This window comes from Protobothrops mucrosquamatus, unplaced genomic scaffold (genome assembly GCF_001527695.2).
Source record: "Protobothrops mucrosquamatus isolate PMUCROS unplaced genomic scaffold, P.Mucros_1.0 scaffold993, whole genome shotgun sequence".
Lineage (NCBI taxonomy): Eukaryota > Metazoa > Chordata > Lepidosauria > Squamata > Viperidae > Protobothrops > Protobothrops mucrosquamatus.
The window spans coordinates 152,145-169,653 of record NW_015387232.1 but is presented as its reverse complement, the minus strand read 5'-3'; the positions used below and the strand labels follow the sequence as shown (position 1 = coordinate 169,653).

Below are 17,509 nucleotides of genomic sequence, written 5' to 3'. Positions count from 1 at the left end.
AAGTCAAGCAGACTTTTGCCTCCAACCTGTATTGTATAAGTGTTTATGGGATGCAAATTCACAGTCCATGAACCTGGCTCGGGGACAGGAGATATCTTCACAACCTTCTGGCTGTCCATGTTGATCAACATGCTCATGGATGTCAACTGAGAACCTGCCACGAGTTGACACATAAATAGAAACAAGAGCAGATGTAAACGAAGTGAGAATGTGAGGAAAGTTCCCCCTCCCATTAATTGTCTGCAGCCAATCCTGTTATTCTGTTCTGTACGCCTGCTAGTGATTTATAACAGGGCTCCCCACCCCCTTGGTCTACGGCCCGCTACCAGGCTGCCGCCTATTCAGAACCAGGCCGTGGAAATGATGGGCGAGCGTGCGTGCACAGCTACACTTGTGGAAGCAGCGGACGAGCGCATGCACGTGAAGCTCCACTTGCGTAAGTCTATGCACCCGCCACTCATACGAAACCATCTCCTCCCCCCTACCACCAGTCTGCAAAGCCGGAAAGATTGGGGACAGCTGATTTATAAGGTTTTTAAAGCATTAATCAAGTTTGATAATAATAATAATAATGATAAAGTTGGAAGGGACCTTGGAGGTCATCTAGTCCAACCCTCTTGCTCAGGCAGGAAACCCTATACCATTTTGGACAAATGGCTGTCCAGTCTCTTCTTAAAAACTTCCAGTATTGGAGGATTCACCGCTTCTGGAGGCAGGGTGTTCCACTGGTTAATTGTTCTAAGTGTCAGGAAGTTTCTCCTTAGTTCTAGGTTGCTTCTCTCTTTGGTTAGTTTCCACCCGTTGCTTCTTGTCCTGCCTTCAGGCGCTTTGGAGAATAGCTTGACTCCCTCTTCTTTGTGGCAGCCCCTGAAATACTGGAACACTGCTGTCATGTCCCCCCTCGTCCTTCTCTTCATTAAACTAGACATACCCAATTCCAGCAACCGTTCCTTATATGTTTTAGCTTCCAGTCCCCTAATCATCTTTGTGGCTCTTCTCTGTACTCTTTCTAGAGTCACAACATCTTTTTTACATCGTGGTGACCAAAACTGGATGCAGTATTCCAAGTGTGGCCTTACCAAGGCCTTGTAAAGTGGTATTAATACTTCACGTGATCTTGATTCTATCCCTCTGTTAATGCAGCCTAGCACTGTGTTGGCTTTTTTGGCAGCTGCAGCAAACTGCTGGCTCATATTTAAGTGATTGTCCACTAGGACTCCGAGATCCCTCTCACAGTTACTACTATTGAGCAAGGTACCCCCTATACTATACCTGTACATTTGGTTTTTCTTGCCTAAATGTAGAACCTTGCTTTTTTCACCATTGAATTTCATTTTGTTAGATAGCGCCCAGCGTTCAAGTCTGTCCAGATCCTCCTGTATCCTAAGCCTGTCTTCTGCAGTGTTGGCTATTCCTGCCAGCTTGGTGTCGTCTGCAAATTTGATGAGTTCCCCATCTATCCCCTCGTCCAGATCGTTGATGAAGATGTTGAAGAGCACTGGGCCCAGAACAGAGCCCTGGGGCACCCCACTACACACTTCCCTCCATGTAGATGCGGTTCCATTGAGGACCACACGCTGAGTACAGCCGGTCCTCATAAAGCCTGTCCTCATTTCCTGATGATTGGATGCCTCTAGAAGAGTCTCTTCCCATTCGTGTTGGAGGCACCGTTCAAGGCACTTCCGGGTTGAAAGGATTAGCCAGTGACATCACTGAGGCCCGGGGGATGGCCATGGGGCCTTCTTTCATGTATCTGCAAGGAGCTGGAGCAAGTGATGGGAGCTCACTCCAACACGCAGCAGCACTCGGGTCTCGAACGCGGGCTTGTTAACTCCCAACTCAGTGTACTAACCCCGTGAGCCACTGTGCTTTGCCTAAAAGAGTCTTTCTCAACCTTGGCAACTTGAAGATGTGAGGCTTTCGATTCATGCTGGCTGGAGGTTTCTGGGAGTTAAGTCCACACACCTTCACATTGCCAAAGCTGAGAAGCACTGCTCCAGAAGATACCTATCGGTAGCTCCTGAGAAAATGCTCTATATCACATCACACCGCCCCTTACCTGAAGGTTGGAACACAGTCATGTTGAATGAACTTGGTGCTTTGACAGAGATGGTCAACTCTTTGAGGGTTTCATCTACAGGGAAGGAGAACTGTGAAGTATACATTCGGCCATCGATCAATTTAACAGGAGCAGCATTCAGGGACTTCTCCATTATTCCCAGGACCTGTGAAAGCTGATGTTTTGTAGTNCTTGTAACATTTATGGGGTTATTTACAAGATTTAATACCAGGCAATTTTCTATTTTTTTCTGCCTGAGAAAACATCAGAATATTTTCTTTATGCAGATTGACTTACCTCTGCGTTTCCTGCTGGAACAATAGCCTGTGAGGAGAATGTTCACTTTGGACTTAGTAGACTCAATCAGAATGTCCACTTCTCCCTTCAGATGCTCATCTTTTGCTCCAGCATCACTGAAGAAAAAGATCTCAGATCTGGAGGGACACAAAGGATTTTAGGAAGTTTGTGCTAGGGGAAAAGTAGCTTGAGTATAGGATTGGCAAGAAAGTAGCTTACTCTCAGTTGTTGCCTTATAGAACTGTGGACTTTAACTTTCAGAATTTTTAAACCAGTGACTGCTAAGTATTTTGGAAATATAGAAATCCTCCTATCTGAAAAGCATCCAGTTGGGGAACAGTGGGTGAAACTGATGGAAAAAGGGAGATGAATATGGATTGGCTGAATCACTTTTATAAGAAACTTTTAAGAAGAAACTGGACAGCCATTTGTCCGAAATGGTATAGGGTTTCCTGCCTGAGCAGGGGGTTGGACTAGATGACCTCCAAGGTCCCTTCCAACTTTATCATTATTATTATTATTTTTATTATTATTTTTTATTATTATTATTATTATTATTATTATTATTATTATTATTATTATTATTATTATTATTATTATTAACAAAAAATGGCTAGGAAAGGCACTGAAAGAATTCAGCCTTAAGCCCTGGAGAGCCTCAGATAGGTGAACTATAGATAAACTTTGACTTACAACTATTTAGCGAACATTTGATGTTATGAGAGACCCTCAAAAAGTACTTATGATCCAGATTCGAAGTTCTGATGGCCAGGCCCTTTGTGATCATGTGATCATATTTTAGTTGCTCAGCAACCAGCTCACATTTACGGCCGTTTGTAGTGTCCCACTGTCACATAACACAATTTATAGGGTTTTTTTTTTGCTGGAAATTGGCATTTGCTTCTGGTTTTTGGCAAAACCAGCCTATTGCAGACAACGGGTTTGCTTAATAACTGCGGGGTTCACTTAATGACTGTGTCTTTGCTTAATGATCGGGATGACCTGCCTAATGACCAGCACAATGGACAACTGTAATAAGGCTCAATTATGTTGTCAGTCAAGGACTACCTGTAATCTCAGAATCAGGCAGCTTTCAGGATTCACGAGCACTGGGAGCTAGCTGCAGAGATGAAAAATGATAAAACGGATATAAGGATGTTTTGATTCAACATCTCTACACTATTTATCTGTTCATTCTGATGTTGGCTTTAGTATGTCAGTCACAGACTTTGCATTGTGACACCACGACACACACATCCCATGGAAGTACAGGTAAGTCCTTGATTTATGACCACAGTTGAGCCCCAGGCAATTAAGTGAGTTTTGCTCATTATACAGCCTTTTTTTTGCCACAGTTGTTAAATAAATCACTGCAGTTGTTAAGTGAATTACACGGTTGTTAAGTGAATCCAGCTTCCTTCGTTGACTTTGCTTGTTGGAAACTGGGAAGGTTAAAAATGGTGATCACATGATCCCAGGACAGTACAACTGTCATAAATACATGCCAGTTGCCAAGTGGTTGAATTTTGATCATGTGATCACAGGGATGCTCCAATGGTCGTAAATGTGAAAACAGGTCATGTCACTTTTTCCATGCTGTTGTAACTTTGAACTGTCACTAAATAAATGGTTGTAACTCAAGGGCTACCTGTATGAAGCCTGTGAGATGGCTATATTGTTTGTAAGCTACTCTTCCCGATTTTATGGCTGTTTTAATAGTTTTAACTTGTTTTTAATGTTTTTTATTGTTGTTTTTGGCTATTTAGTTATATGGGTTTTATTGTTGTGTGATTTTTTTTCATCTCTGTGAACCGCCCAGAGTCACAGAATATGTGAGATGATTGGCTATATAAACTGAATAAACAAATAAATAAAAATAAGATTTATCACTTGCTTCCTCTCACACTTTTTGCAGATGCCTGCGCCTACATTCCTGGATTATATACTTGATACTTTAGAAATAAAAAAGGGAAGTAGACTCTGCCTTAATGTTCCATCTGTTTAAACTTTTTTTAAAAAAAATTTATTATCATTTTTTAATCCTATAAAAGCAGCGGTTTCCAACCTTTCTGGCATCAGGGACTGGTTTTGTGGAAGACAATTTTTCCACAGACTGGAGGGGGGATGCTTTCGTGCATAACCTAGATCTTGTGCATGCGCAGATGAAGCCTCCTTGCTTGCCTGCAGCTTGCACAGCCTGGTTCCTAACAGGCCACGGACTGGTCCCAGTCCATGGCCCAGGGGTTGTAGCCCCTACAGCCCGGAGGTTGGGGACTCCTGCTTCCAATTTAACAAAATTAAAAGAACAAGAAAAAAAAAGACTATTGGAAATAATAAAAAATAAAAGAAAAAAGAAAGAAAACATAGAATTATGATTTCCACCCATCTGTATATCAAGCAATTGTCATCTTATTCTTTGCCCTTCCTTGTTGACCCTTTTTAATCCTCAAATCCACACATTCTCAATTTAGTCTTTTATTCTTTCAGCAGAAAGACGATACAAGTCTCTTTTTAAAGTCTTTTTTCCTCCCCTGACCCACCTATTTAAAGTTGGACCCTGAGGCTATGGGTGGGAAATGTTGGCTAGAGAAAAGAAAAATACTTCATCAGCACATTATAGACTTCAGAGTGAGAAGACTGACAATTTTTGTGTGGGATCTGACAAATTTGTGTGGGGATAAGGTCAATGATAGTTTCAGGCCATAAAGATTGCCTGCTCCCTCCTAGAGTCAGAAAGATTAAGTGTTCAAACGCTAAAACTCTAGATAGAACATTAAGGCCTGTTCTACACCGTTAACCTCCTGTGAGAAACAATTTGCTTGTCTCATTATATCTGCAAAGACATTTCATTTATAAAGAGGCAGAAGAAAAAACAATGAGACAAATGATTTTAGGAAACAATTGTTTAAGGGTGTGACACTTAGTTTGCAGACTGAGAAGCTTTTTGGAGACCCTATTGTAAATTGTTTGGGCTCTCCAGATGATTACTCACACCCTAGAGTAGGGCTTGGGTTACTGCAACGCGCTCTACCCGCCTTTAAAGATACTTGGAAGCTGCTCCTGGTGCAGAAAATAACTGCATAAGATTGTGCTGCTTTTGTGAACTGCGCTGGATGCCAGTTAGTTCCCAGGTGCAATTCAAGGTGTGGTTCTTACCTATAAAGCCCTTTATGGTGTTAAGTGAATCTGGCTTCCCCATTGATTTTACCTGTCTCAAGGTTATAAAAGTTGTTCACATGACCCCAGGACATGTGTCAGTTGCCAAGCGACTGGTTTTGTTTACTGTTGCAAATAAAATTGGGTCCGGTTCTTATTCCAAGCTGGGAGAAAGATGCAAGAGAAATGAATTGGAGGCAGGCTGCAGTTGGAAAGGAGGTCTCCATTAATTTGGTAGCCAGAAACCATGGTGACAACAGCTTGTTTCTGGGGTGGCTGACCAATTGGCGTTGAGAGTAGATGGGCTTTTATATAGTTTTGGGGGCTTTGTAATTGAGATGTCTGTTCCTGTGCAAGAATATGTCTTTTAATATTTTAATGGCTGTTATACCAGATTCCTACGGGGTCATGTAGGGGTCATGACTGGCTCTACAGACAAAAGGGAAAATGCAAATCCTAGATGTTTTGTTTGTCTGAGCTAATCTTGTCAGTTTTGACTCCTTGCTGCTTATTCGGAGCCGTAGGCTACCCTTGGTTTATGAATAGAGTGGCCTGGCTTTATGAATGGATAAAAAATATCCATTCACAAAGCCTGGCCTCTTCAGGTTTCTGCTTGAGGCTGTTTTCCTATAGCAGAAATACTGGAGCTGCTTTCTGCCTTTATTAAAGAGATTTTTCTCCTCTTCTCCTTTAGGGGAAATATTCTATTCTGCCTCTTTTAATATCCTATAGACCATTGGTTCTCAACCTGTGGGTCGGGACCCCATTTGGGGTCGATCGACCATTTCACGGGGGTCACCAAGCAAGGCTGTCCGCCATTTTTTTTGTCTGCCATTTTTTTTGTCCGCCATTTTTTCCCCTTTTCCGGCGGGTGCCTTACCTCCCTTGGGCTGGGCCAGCTGGTGGTCGGCCTGCTCCGTCTCTACCGCTTGCCAGCTACACCTCAACCGGCACAGGGGGCGGAACCACACATGTGCGGCGCTCCCGGGCAGGGAAAGTCCTCGACTTACGACCGGTTGGGTAGTCCTTGACTTACGACTGGTTTAGTCGTCGACTTACGACCGGTTTAGTCCTCGACTTACGACCGGTTGGGGTCGCGGCATTAAAAAGGTTGAGAACCACTGCTATAGAATATTTTATTCTGGGCAGGGGGTTGTGGGGGGGGGGCTTCCCACATCACATAATCATGGGGATGCTGCAATGATTGTAAGTGTGAAAAATGATCATAAGCCACTTTTTTCAGTGCCGTTGTAACTTCGAACAGTCACTGAACAAATTGTTGTAATTCAAGGACTGTCTGAACAGTATTGAGAAATATGGGCAAAAAAGGGAATAGAGCAGTGATGGCGAACCTTTTAGAGACCGAGTGCCCAAACTGCAACCCAAAACCCACTTATGCATCGTCTGGTGCCGGGTGGGTGTGGCCCATTGGCTGGGTGTGGCCAATTGGGGGGTGTGGCCCATTGGGTGGGCGTGGCTGCGGTGGTAACGGCAGACTGGGTGGGACTAAAAAGTTCAATCAATCAATTCCAACTTTGCAAGTTCTTTTTTTTTCCCCGCGAGAAGTTGAAATTGACTGATTGATTGAAACTTTTTTTTTTGCACACAGCGGCGGAGGCCTAAAGCGAAAAGGTTTTATAAAACCCAACTGAAGGCCTAGGACTGGGGCGACGGCGCACGTGCCCACAGAGAGGGCTCTGAGTGCCGCCTCTGGCACCCGTGCCATAGGTTCGCCACCACTGGAATAGAGCCATCATCATCCTGGACACTTCTTACCTTGGCAAGCTCTGTTGCAAAGCCAGTTTCAAGCCAGACATGGACATTTCTGGGCAGTCACCACCTCCAGTAGCAGTCAGGCGAGAGATTGCAGATTCCAATTCGTCCACACTTTGGGTCTTAATGACGGGTCCAAAATCTGCAAAGATAGATCTAGGTGGGAACTGAGTCATGATAGTATGAAGAAGACCAGCCAAGGGCCACAGTTTCAGACAGAGTCTCTGTTTTTTTTTTATTATGTTAATTCTGTTTTTGCCTTTCCTGGGGTTCTGAAGAGATTTTTTCCAATACTTTCCTTTTAAGTAATTAAAGATGAACATTCTTATCTGTTCCTCAAAATAATAAGACTGGCATTTTATCTCCACATGTCAGATTATTTAGTTTATTCCGCAGTAACCAGTCTAATCGCTGAGAGTTTACCATAATATCAGTTCAGATGTATACAGTAATTCATTTAAGAGAAGTCCTCTTAAAGGTTTAATTAAAAGCTTCCTCCTTTGACTTCTGGGTCTATAATTGTTTTCTGCACAGGGGCGGCAAGAATCATTGAATTCATCAAATCATAGGGTTGGTAAGGATCTCAGAGGTCAACCAGTCTGACCCCTTTTCTTGGAATAGCACTTGCTAAAGCATTGTGGACAGATGGCTCTCTAGCCTTGGTTTGGACCTCAGTCAATGACTTTTTCATGTTCTAATGGGATTTTCTACAGCAATAATAACATTACAAAATGGCATTTGTACCAAATACAAACTAATATTTACAGCATATCTTCAGAAAGAAGGCAGGAGCTGAGGGATTAAAGGGCATTTCAAAATGACCATCTGAATAGGATACAATGACATGAGCATAGATCTGGAGGAAAACTCAGCTCATCAGAAAATGTGGTTTCCAGTCCTTCCACCATCTTGGTATTTGCATCCCTGTCGTTTTCAGATTGTGAACTAGACCCCAGTATTCCAAAATACAGGTAGTCCTCGACTTATGACCACAATTGAGCCCAAAATTTCCATTTCTAAGCAAGACAGTCGATAAGTCAGTTTTGCCGCATTTTATGACCTTTCTTGCCACAGTTGTTAAGTGAATCACTGCAGTGGTTTAATGAATCATGCGGTTGTTAAGTGAATCTGGCTTCCCCCTTGACTTTGCTTGTCAGAAGGTCAGAAAAGGCGAACACATGACCCAGGGACACTTGCAACCATCACAAATACATAGCAGTTGCCAAGCGGCTGAATTTTGATCACGTGACCATGGGGATGCTGCAACGGTTGTAAGTGCGAAAATTGCTTATAGGTGACTTTTTTTTCAGTGCCACCGTAACTTCAAATGGTCACTAAACGAATGGTTGTAAGTCAAGGACTACCTGTAGCTTGAAGTCAGTTTCAGTTCATTCTTACTATTGATTTATAAAACACCTGACCTTAACTAAAGATCTGCTGCGCTTTTTCTCTTTCAGTTACAAATACAAACATTCTCAAAAAGAGTAACTTTCAACGTCCCCATTTAAGGGAAAGATTCAAGTTTTTAATCATCCTCCCGATTATTTTCCTCAGTTTCCTCCTTCCTCTGCATTAAAGCGGTGACAAATAATCACACATCCCGAGAGTTTTGTGAGCTCTTGGTTCACTTTCCACGGGAAGGACAATCTGTCACTTTAGCCTGGTCATCCCAGCATAGATGTACCGGTAATTCCTCCTGTTTTTACTAAAAAAAAGAAAACAAAAACCAAAAACCCTGCATTCCCTATTGTTAAATCACGTAATCCCTTCTAACTGGCCATAACATTGCTTGAATTCTCTGAAGAAAAAGAAAAAACCTGAGCAAAAGAAGGAGGGCAATTCCAGCCTAAAAGGGAGAGAAATCAGAAGGAATCGCGGCCTTCTATCACCTCCTTACCGGGATCGTTGAAGGGCACAAGGATGTAATTATAAGGTCTGTCCGGAGAGCTGGAATACTTTTGGAGGAGTTCGTTGCATTTGATTTTGACTTGGCGGATGTCATCTGACATGCTGCCGGTCGTGTCCACCACAAAGGTGAGGGAATAACCATCCAGGTTGAAAAACTTCTTAAAAGTATCATCTCCCACTTTAGCTAAGAGGCCGATATCTGAACAAAGAACAGAACAAAACAGAGTTAACAGAGTTGGAAGAGACCTTGGAAGTCATCTACAGTAGTGACCAAAATTGTGGAAACCTCTTGGGAAAAGTGTATTTTTGAGGTTTGATGGCTAATAACACCACTTTTTTTGGGGGGGAGTAGTACCATAAAATTATATATCAATGGAAAGATAATTTAATCAAGAATATAATGCAATAAAGTTTGTTCAATGATCTGTACTGTATTTTATGAAAAGTTATAGCCAAATAACCAGAAAAAGGAAGCACAACTCGCTTAGGTTGATATCAGGTAGCTTTCCTTCATCTGATTGTAGCCAATGAGCACAAGTGTTTAGAGAGCCAATCAGGTGTCATCTTGTTTTGGCAATGAGCCAATCAGATCACAGTAGGATTCAGTTATTGACATCATGTATTGAAGTTGAGAGGAGGCCATTTGTCAGTGTGTTATGCGATGGCTATCAAGTTGGCTGGGTTTTTTTGTGTTCTTTCATTTAGTGAGCTTGTAAAACGTAATAAAATTAAAGTAATGGTGCAAAGAGTTGACTAGTTGCCCAAAAAGTGATGTAAAATGGTATTATTAAGTGAACAAGGCTACAGTTATAAAGAAATTAGAAGAAAAATTGGTGGAAATTTAACCAAAGGTGGCATTTCTACTGTACACTTTTCCCAAAAGCTTTCCACAATTTTGGCCACCACTGCAGTCCAGATTTCCCCAACATTTTTGGCTTTGCTGATGGCCAAGGTTGTGGAGGTGGGAGTGGAGAGGGTTCCATGTGAGTGGCGGGCAAACAGGCACGCGTTCGGCCGCTGTTTGCGCAAGTGGGGATATGCGTGCACGTTCCCCCCCTCCACTTTTGCAGTCCAATTCCGAACAGCTTAAGGGCCAGAGGTGGGCCACAGCCCAGGGGTTGGAGTCCTAGTCCAATCCCCTGCTATAGCAGGAGACCCTATACCATTTCAGACCAGTGTTTGTCCAACAGCAGGACTAAGTTATGTCTGTACTACAATATATCTTGTTTCAAATTGCTGTGAGTGGCAACACTTAATATTGCTTGATTTGGAAAGGAAAAGCCACAACTGCACAAATGCCAACTTTTCAAGCCCTGCAGTTACATGAGACAGATATTCTAGGTAGTCCTCAACTTATGGCCACAACCGAGCCCAAAGGTTCTATTGCTAAGTGAGACATTTGTTAAGTGAGTTTTGCCCCACTTTATGACCTTTATTGCCACAGTTGTCAAGTGAATCACTGCAGTTGTTAAGTGAGTCACCCGGTGAATCGGGCATCTCTGTTGATTTGGCTTGTCTCAGGGTGATCACATGACCCAGGGGCAGTGCAACCGTCATAAGTATGAGTCCATTGCTTAGCATCTGAATTTTGATCACATGACCACGGGGATGCTGTGATGGCCATCAGTGTGAAAAATGGCCGTAGGTCACTTTTTTCAGTGCTGTTTTAACTTTGAATGTAACTGTTGTAAATTGAGGACTACCTATACTAAAATTCTGTTGATTGAAAATCCAGAGAAGGGCTATCCAACACCTATAAATGGCACCAGGTTGAGGAAGTATGTCTAGCCTTTTTTAAGTTGGACAAAACAGTAGAGGAATGTCTATGTAAGGATTGGAGAAATTTTCTAGCACGCCATTCAAACTGAGATGGGTGGTTTACAAATGTGATAACTCAATAAAGATAAATAAATCTAGGACGCCGCCTTACCGTCTCCAACAAAAAAGTTCCTGGTGGCTTCGATGGCTAATTCTGCTGCTTTGTGATGCAGGCGGTAGTGTGGTGAAAGTTCGGGATTGGACGTCTCCTTGTTGATGCCACCAGTGGGAGGGAACAGTTGAGTCAAATCATTTTTCCCACCATGCCCACATTTGCCTATAATATAGAAAAAAGAAGGAAAAGGCACAAATGCCTTGGCTTATGTGATAACCTTTTACATTGGAGCATGGTAGCTCACATGCTTAGAATGCTGGTGTCAACGCTGCTAACATCGGATGTTCTTGCTTGACAATATATGAAGATGCAGACATTTTCTATTTAAGCTGTGTATCACTTTTAGAGTTAGAATTAGACGGTGCTGGAGGGGAGGGGGAAGAATGTGCATGGGGACTAGTTAGCCATAACAATATCTCAGTAGAATATTCTTCAAGGTTGGTTGTAATAGGAGGAGATAAGAAATGGCACTTCAAACTAATTGGAGAATGTGATTAATGACTGTTAAATGGAGGAGTGAATTATGCTTAGATACTGTCTGTTTGGGGGAGGAGAATTCAGATTTTTGGCTTCTCTTATGTACGTGCTGAAGCTATGTTGCAATGAAAGATTCTTTAAACAATGCCTCAAAGTTCTTTGAAGAGCTTTTTTCCCCCGGAACCATGACAGCTGGATTGGAAGTTAGCATTTATAGGGTTGCCAGGTGTCCACTATTTGAGTGGACAGTCCACTTTTTTCACATTATGTTCACTATTTTTTTTCACAAAATAGTGGACATTTTTTTTTATTCAAAAGCTTTATGATGAAATGGTACGTAATCTAAAGCTGTACAGTCTACTTTTTTTACTACTTAAACCCGCCCCCCCCGCTTGTCCGCTATTTTTTGGAAGCAGACCTGGCAACCCTAGTTAGCAAATCGACATTCGAAATCTGAGAGCTGTTGCTTATTGGGCTGAGCTCCTGTCACTTGCTCCAGCTACTTGCGGGGACATAAAAGGAGCTCCGAAGGGTGTTTCCCAAGCAATGGTGATGTCACCAGATAATCCTTTCAACCCGGAAGCTCCTTCAACAGTGTCTCCTACATGAACACAACGCAACCTTTATATTTTAATGTCATGTAGGGGCAGTACATGTGACAAGACACATCAACATTTTTCAGCATTTATCCACTTGAAGATGTGTGGACTTCAATTCCCAAAATCCCCCAGCCAGCATGTGGGTGGAGAATTCTGGAGTTGAAGTCCACACATTTTCAAGTCACTGTGAAACAGGGAGATAGAGCTTTAGATTAGCACAGTGATGGCGAACCTTTTAGAGACTGAGTGCCCAAACTGCAACCCAAAACCCACTTATGTATCGTTGGGTGCCGGGCGGTCGTGGCCCATTGGGTGGGCGTGGCTTCAGTGGTAACGGCAGACTGGGTGGGACTAAAAAGGTCTTTCAATCAATTCCAACTTTGTGAGATCTTTTTTTTTCCCGCGAGAAGTTGCAATTGACTGATTGAACCTTTTTTTTTTTTTGCACACGGTGGCAGAGGCCTAAAGTGAAAAGGTTTTATAAAACCCAGCTGAAGGCCTAGGACTGGGGCGGCGGTGCGCGTGCCCACAGAGAGGGCTCTGAGTGCCGCCTCTGGCACCCGTGGCATAGGTTGCTAAGACGTTTCTTAAAAACTTAGTTCAAAATCATTTGAAAGGACTGCATTGCCAATTTATATTGCAGGTATTATTGGCTTGATCCAAGGGCTAGCTAAGCATGAAAAGTATCCGTTCCCTTCTGCTTGTTTGGAACACAGAAGACGAATGGATGAAAATATTTAGCAAGCGTAGGTGATTTTTACCTGGTGGTTTGTTCCTACAGGAATTTGAAACTTTATATCCACTTGTAAGCATGTCTTTCACCAGGAGGTTGTCCTCACACTGTAACTCGTTCCTGTTAAACAAAGACTTTGATAGGTGGGATTCATCAACTTAAATCTGACCTAAATCAGAAATCTATCCTGAACTGCATTTCATAAACATGCTGAAAATAAACAGAAATCGTTAATTTTACATGTGCAATGTAACTGAAATGTCCTGTGCCTATCACGGGAGCTGTGCAAATCTTTCAGAAGAGATGTGTCAGAGAAGTGCGTACGGGTAGTTCTCACATAATAATAATAATAATAATAATAATAATAATAATAATAATAATAATAATAATAATAATAATAATAATAATAAAGTTGGAAGAGACCTTGGAGGTCATCGAGTCCAACCCCCTGCTCAGGCAGGAAACCCTATACCATTTCGGACAAATGGCTGTCCAGTCTCTTCTTAAAAACTTCCAGTGTTGGAGCATTCACCGCTTCTGGAGGCAGGTTGTTCCATTGGTTAATTGTTCTAACTGTCAGGAAGTTTCTCCTTAGTTCTAAGTTGCTTCTCTCCTTGATCAGTTTCCACCCATTGCTTCTCATCCTGCCTTCAGGTGCCTTGGAGAATAGCTTGGCTCCCTCTTCTTTGTGGCAGCCCCTGAGATATTGGAACACTCCTATCATGTCCCCCCTCGTCCTTCTCTTCGTTAAACTAGACATACCCAATTCCAGCAACCGTTCCTTATATGTTTTAGCCTCCAATCCCCTAATCATCTTTGTTGCTCTTCTCTGTACTCTTTCTAGAGTCTCAGCATCTTTTTTACATCGTGGTGACCAAAACTGGATGCAGTATTCCAAGTGTGGCCTTACTAAGGCATTGTAAAGTGGTATTAACACTTCACGTGATCTTGATTCTATCCCTCTGTTAATGCAGCCCAGCACTGTGTTGGCTTTTTTGGCAGCTGCAGCACACTGCTGGCTCATATCTAAGTGATTGTCCACTAGGACTCTGAGATCCCTCTCACAGTTACTACTATTGAGCAAGGTACCCCCTATACTATACCTGTACATTTGGTTTTTCTTGCCTAAATGTAGAACCTTAACCTTAACCATGGAAATTGGGGCCGGCGACTCCATCACTAAGCAATGTGGTTGTAAATAGTGATGTCACATGACTGTGCTGACTTATGATGGTAGTTGTGGTCAGCCACAACTTATCATCCTTAGAAAAATAAAATCCGATGCGAGTTGCGGTGGCCTGTAGTCACGTGATCACCATTTGTGGCCTCCCGCTGGCTTCCCCATTGACTTTGCTTATCGGAAGCTGGCAAGGGAGGTTGCAAATGGTGATCATTTGACGGAGGGAAGCTGTGATGTCATTATGGTGAGCCAATGGTTAGGCACCCAAATCATGATCAGATGAGCATAGGGATGCTAAGAGAATGGCAGCTGTGAGGACTCCATCATTCTGAATGGCCATTCAACTAAAACTACCTGTACATAGTTCTCTCTTTGAACTGTTCAAGTAGCTGCCTTGCTTTCTCCTGCAGCTGCTTGCTAAGTTGTTGGTGGTGGCCATTTTCCTGTCGACAACCACATTTTTTCTGGAAAAAAAGATGTTGCTTTAATGATCTAAAGCACTCGTCATCAAGTGGTTGAGAAACATCACTTAAAAATAATTTGCACATTATAATAACCCTTAGGTTCTAACCGAAGTTAATAAGGACCAAGAGCAGATTTTTGTCTTTTTCTTCAAACCCTGTATGGGAAAGTGACTCCTGATGGCTTTAAAAATAAATCTATGCAGTTTTATTGGCAACGTGTTCGAAGTGGTTTGCCATAACTAGGGCCAGGAGAACTGGCTTCAGGCCTAAGGTCTCATAATCTCAAGTTTCTAGCTCAGTGGTTCTCAACCTTTTTAATGCCGTGACCCCAACCGGTTGTAAGTCGAGGACTAAACCGGTTGTAAGTCGAGGACTACCCAATCGGTCGTAAGTCGAGGACTTTCCCTGCCCGGGAGCGCCGCACATGCGTGGTTCTGCCCCCTGCACCGGCCGAGGCGTAGCTGGCAAGCGGCAGAGACGGAGCAGGCCGACCACCACCTGGCCCAGCCCAAGGGAGGTAAGGCACCCGCCGGAAAAGGGAAAAAAAATGGCGGACAAAAAAAATGGCGGACAAAAAAAATGGCGGACAGCCTTGCTTGGCGACCCCCATGAAATGGTCGATCGACCCCAAATGGGGTCCCGACCCACAGGTTGAGAGCCACTGTTCTAGCTCAATGTCTAGACCACACTGGCACTCTCTTGGAAAGTATTGGATAAAAAAAAAATTGGAGCTCAGATTCTCAGATATGGAGTCACTCACTGTCATACTAGCAGACATTAAGTTCAGTCAAAGTTTTCAATTTTAGTCTTTGAAAATAAACCTCTCTAAGTTGATCCGCACATACAACAAATTATAAGATCAAAGCAGTGGTGGGATTCAGCCAGTTCGCACCAGTTTGGCAGAACCGGTAGCTAAAATTTGCTGAGTTCGGAGGACCGGCTGAATGCACACTGCTCCCGGAAGTCTATTCTAGGCCTGGGAGGCCTGGATGAGGTCTCCCAGGCCTCGAACAGCCCACCGGAAGTGCATGGATGCCACTTCCGGAAGGCTGTTCTAGGCCTCCGAGGCCCAGGCCTGCATCCAATAAGAGAACCGTTTGTTCCGGTATTTGAATCCCACCACTGGATCAAAGTCTCATTTTAGACAAAGACTCTGGGTCTTCCTTTGAAAAAAAACAACAACTTGCATGTGAAAATGAGAATTTTGAAGAGAAAAATAAGTGAAGTCCCATTCCTTAAATGTAATGCTTTTCCATAGTCACAAAAAATTCGTAGGAAGACCCATTCAGGTAAGCAATACAGGTAATCCTCGACTTGCAGCCATTCCTTTAGTGACCGTTTAAAGTTATAATGGCACTGATAAGAGTGACCTATGATTGTTTTTCACGTTTATGACTGTTGCAGCATCCCCATGGCCAGGTGATCAAAATTCAGATGCATTGTAAACATGAAAAATGGTCACAAGTCGCTCTTATCAGTGCCGTTGTAACTCTGAATGGTCACTAAACGAATGTGGTAAGTCAAGGACTACCTGTAGTTCTTGTTTAGCAACTGGCTTGCTTAGCGACCATTTGCAATTAGGAAAGAGATGAAAAGCTAACTTTGTAACCAGTCTTTGCATTTGTGCAGGTCTGTAAAACAAATTAAAGCTGAAATAAGATCATAGGTGCAGTCTCTGTTTTGGTTAGCACAGTGTTTCTCAACCTTGACAATTTTAAGGTATGTGGACTTCAACTCCCAGAATTCCACAGCCAGCAATGCTGGCTGTGGAATTCTGGGAGTTGAAGTCCACATGCCTTAAAATTGTCAAGGTTGAGAAACACTGGTTAGCACCTGCTTTGTTTACAAACTGAGTTGCCTGTCCTAACTGTGGTCGCCAAACGTGGACAACTTCCACTTGATTTATATACAGATGAAGATCAACCTTTACAACCCATTGTATAAAATAAGCCTTTTTTTATTTAGATGAACCCATTTGTGCATTTACCTTGGTCCTTTTTCACAATTAGCACATGTCTTCTTAGAAGCTGGTGCAGTGGGAATGACTGGACTATTTGGATTTACTGAGGGAACATAAAAAGAAGAAAGAGTCTCTTTAGATGTAGCTGAACTTCTCTAAGATCTGAAATTCCTCCAATCCCACATTCAGAATTTTAAAGGTATTGTGAGGGTTCTCACCAAACAGTGCTGGTAGGGTGGCCATAAAACACACACAAAATTAGAAGGCAAACTGAGGAAGTTGACATTAATTGGGCCAAGAATAAGGCAGAAAGGAGCCTCAAAAGGCAGGTCACAAAATTACAACAAGGCCTTTATTTTCACAAAACTACTAATGAGGCTCAAAAGTGCACGCACGCACACACACACACACACACATCCAAGTGCAAGGCTCAGCTGGAGAAAACTGTTATTTTTTAGATTTTGTCAGTTTTGCAAGGCAGATCAGACTATGAGATTAATGCTACGAAGGTCAATGCTACTTTTACTGTAAAGCTACGGTAACTGAATTTTGAAAGTTTGAATGTGCTTTCCTTTCCCTCCCTGTGAACTAGGGAGGAGCTTGTCTGAGATGTTTACTCATATTACTCTCTTGGTCTAGGCTCAAGCCCCTCTTATCTGACCATTGCCTTGGTAGTGGCTCTTCCTTTTGTCCTTCAAGGTCATTCCCTCTGCCCTGTATAAATTTATATCCCCACCATTGTACAGCCTAAGGAGAAATCCATCACTCCTTCCTATTTTCTCCAGCACAGCAACTCTGTGAGGTGGGTTGGGCTCAAAGCCACCCAACTGGCTTCTGTGCCTAAGGGGGGATGAAAACTCGCCATCTCCTGCTTTCCAGTCTAGACTTTAACCAATAATAATAATAATAATAATAATAATAATAATAATAATAATAATAATAATAATAATAATAATAATAATAATAATAA

The 17,509-nt window shown here is 42.7% G+C and overlaps 1 protein-coding gene across 1 annotated transcript in view; it reads right to left on the bottom strand.

The window, feature by feature from the left end:
- Window positions 1-17,509, bottom strand: part of LOC107290877 (von Willebrand factor A domain-containing protein 7-like) — a 77,375-nt gene that overhangs the window by 51,170 nt on the left and 8,696 nt on the right. The window contains exons 4-9 of the mRNA XM_015819815.2: window positions 16,567-16,642; window positions 12,964-13,055; window positions 11,124-11,288; window positions 9,183-9,392; window positions 7,289-7,427; window positions 2,357-2,493 (exon numbers count right to left, since the gene is read on the bottom strand). Coding sequence (XP_015675301.2) covers window positions 2,357-2,493; window positions 7,289-7,427; window positions 9,183-9,392; window positions 11,124-11,288; window positions 12,964-13,055; window positions 16,567-16,642 — 819 coding nt within the window. The remainder of the gene's footprint in view (window positions 1-2,356; window positions 2,494-7,288; window positions 7,428-9,182; window positions 9,393-11,123; window positions 11,289-12,963; window positions 13,056-16,566; window positions 16,643-17,509) is intronic.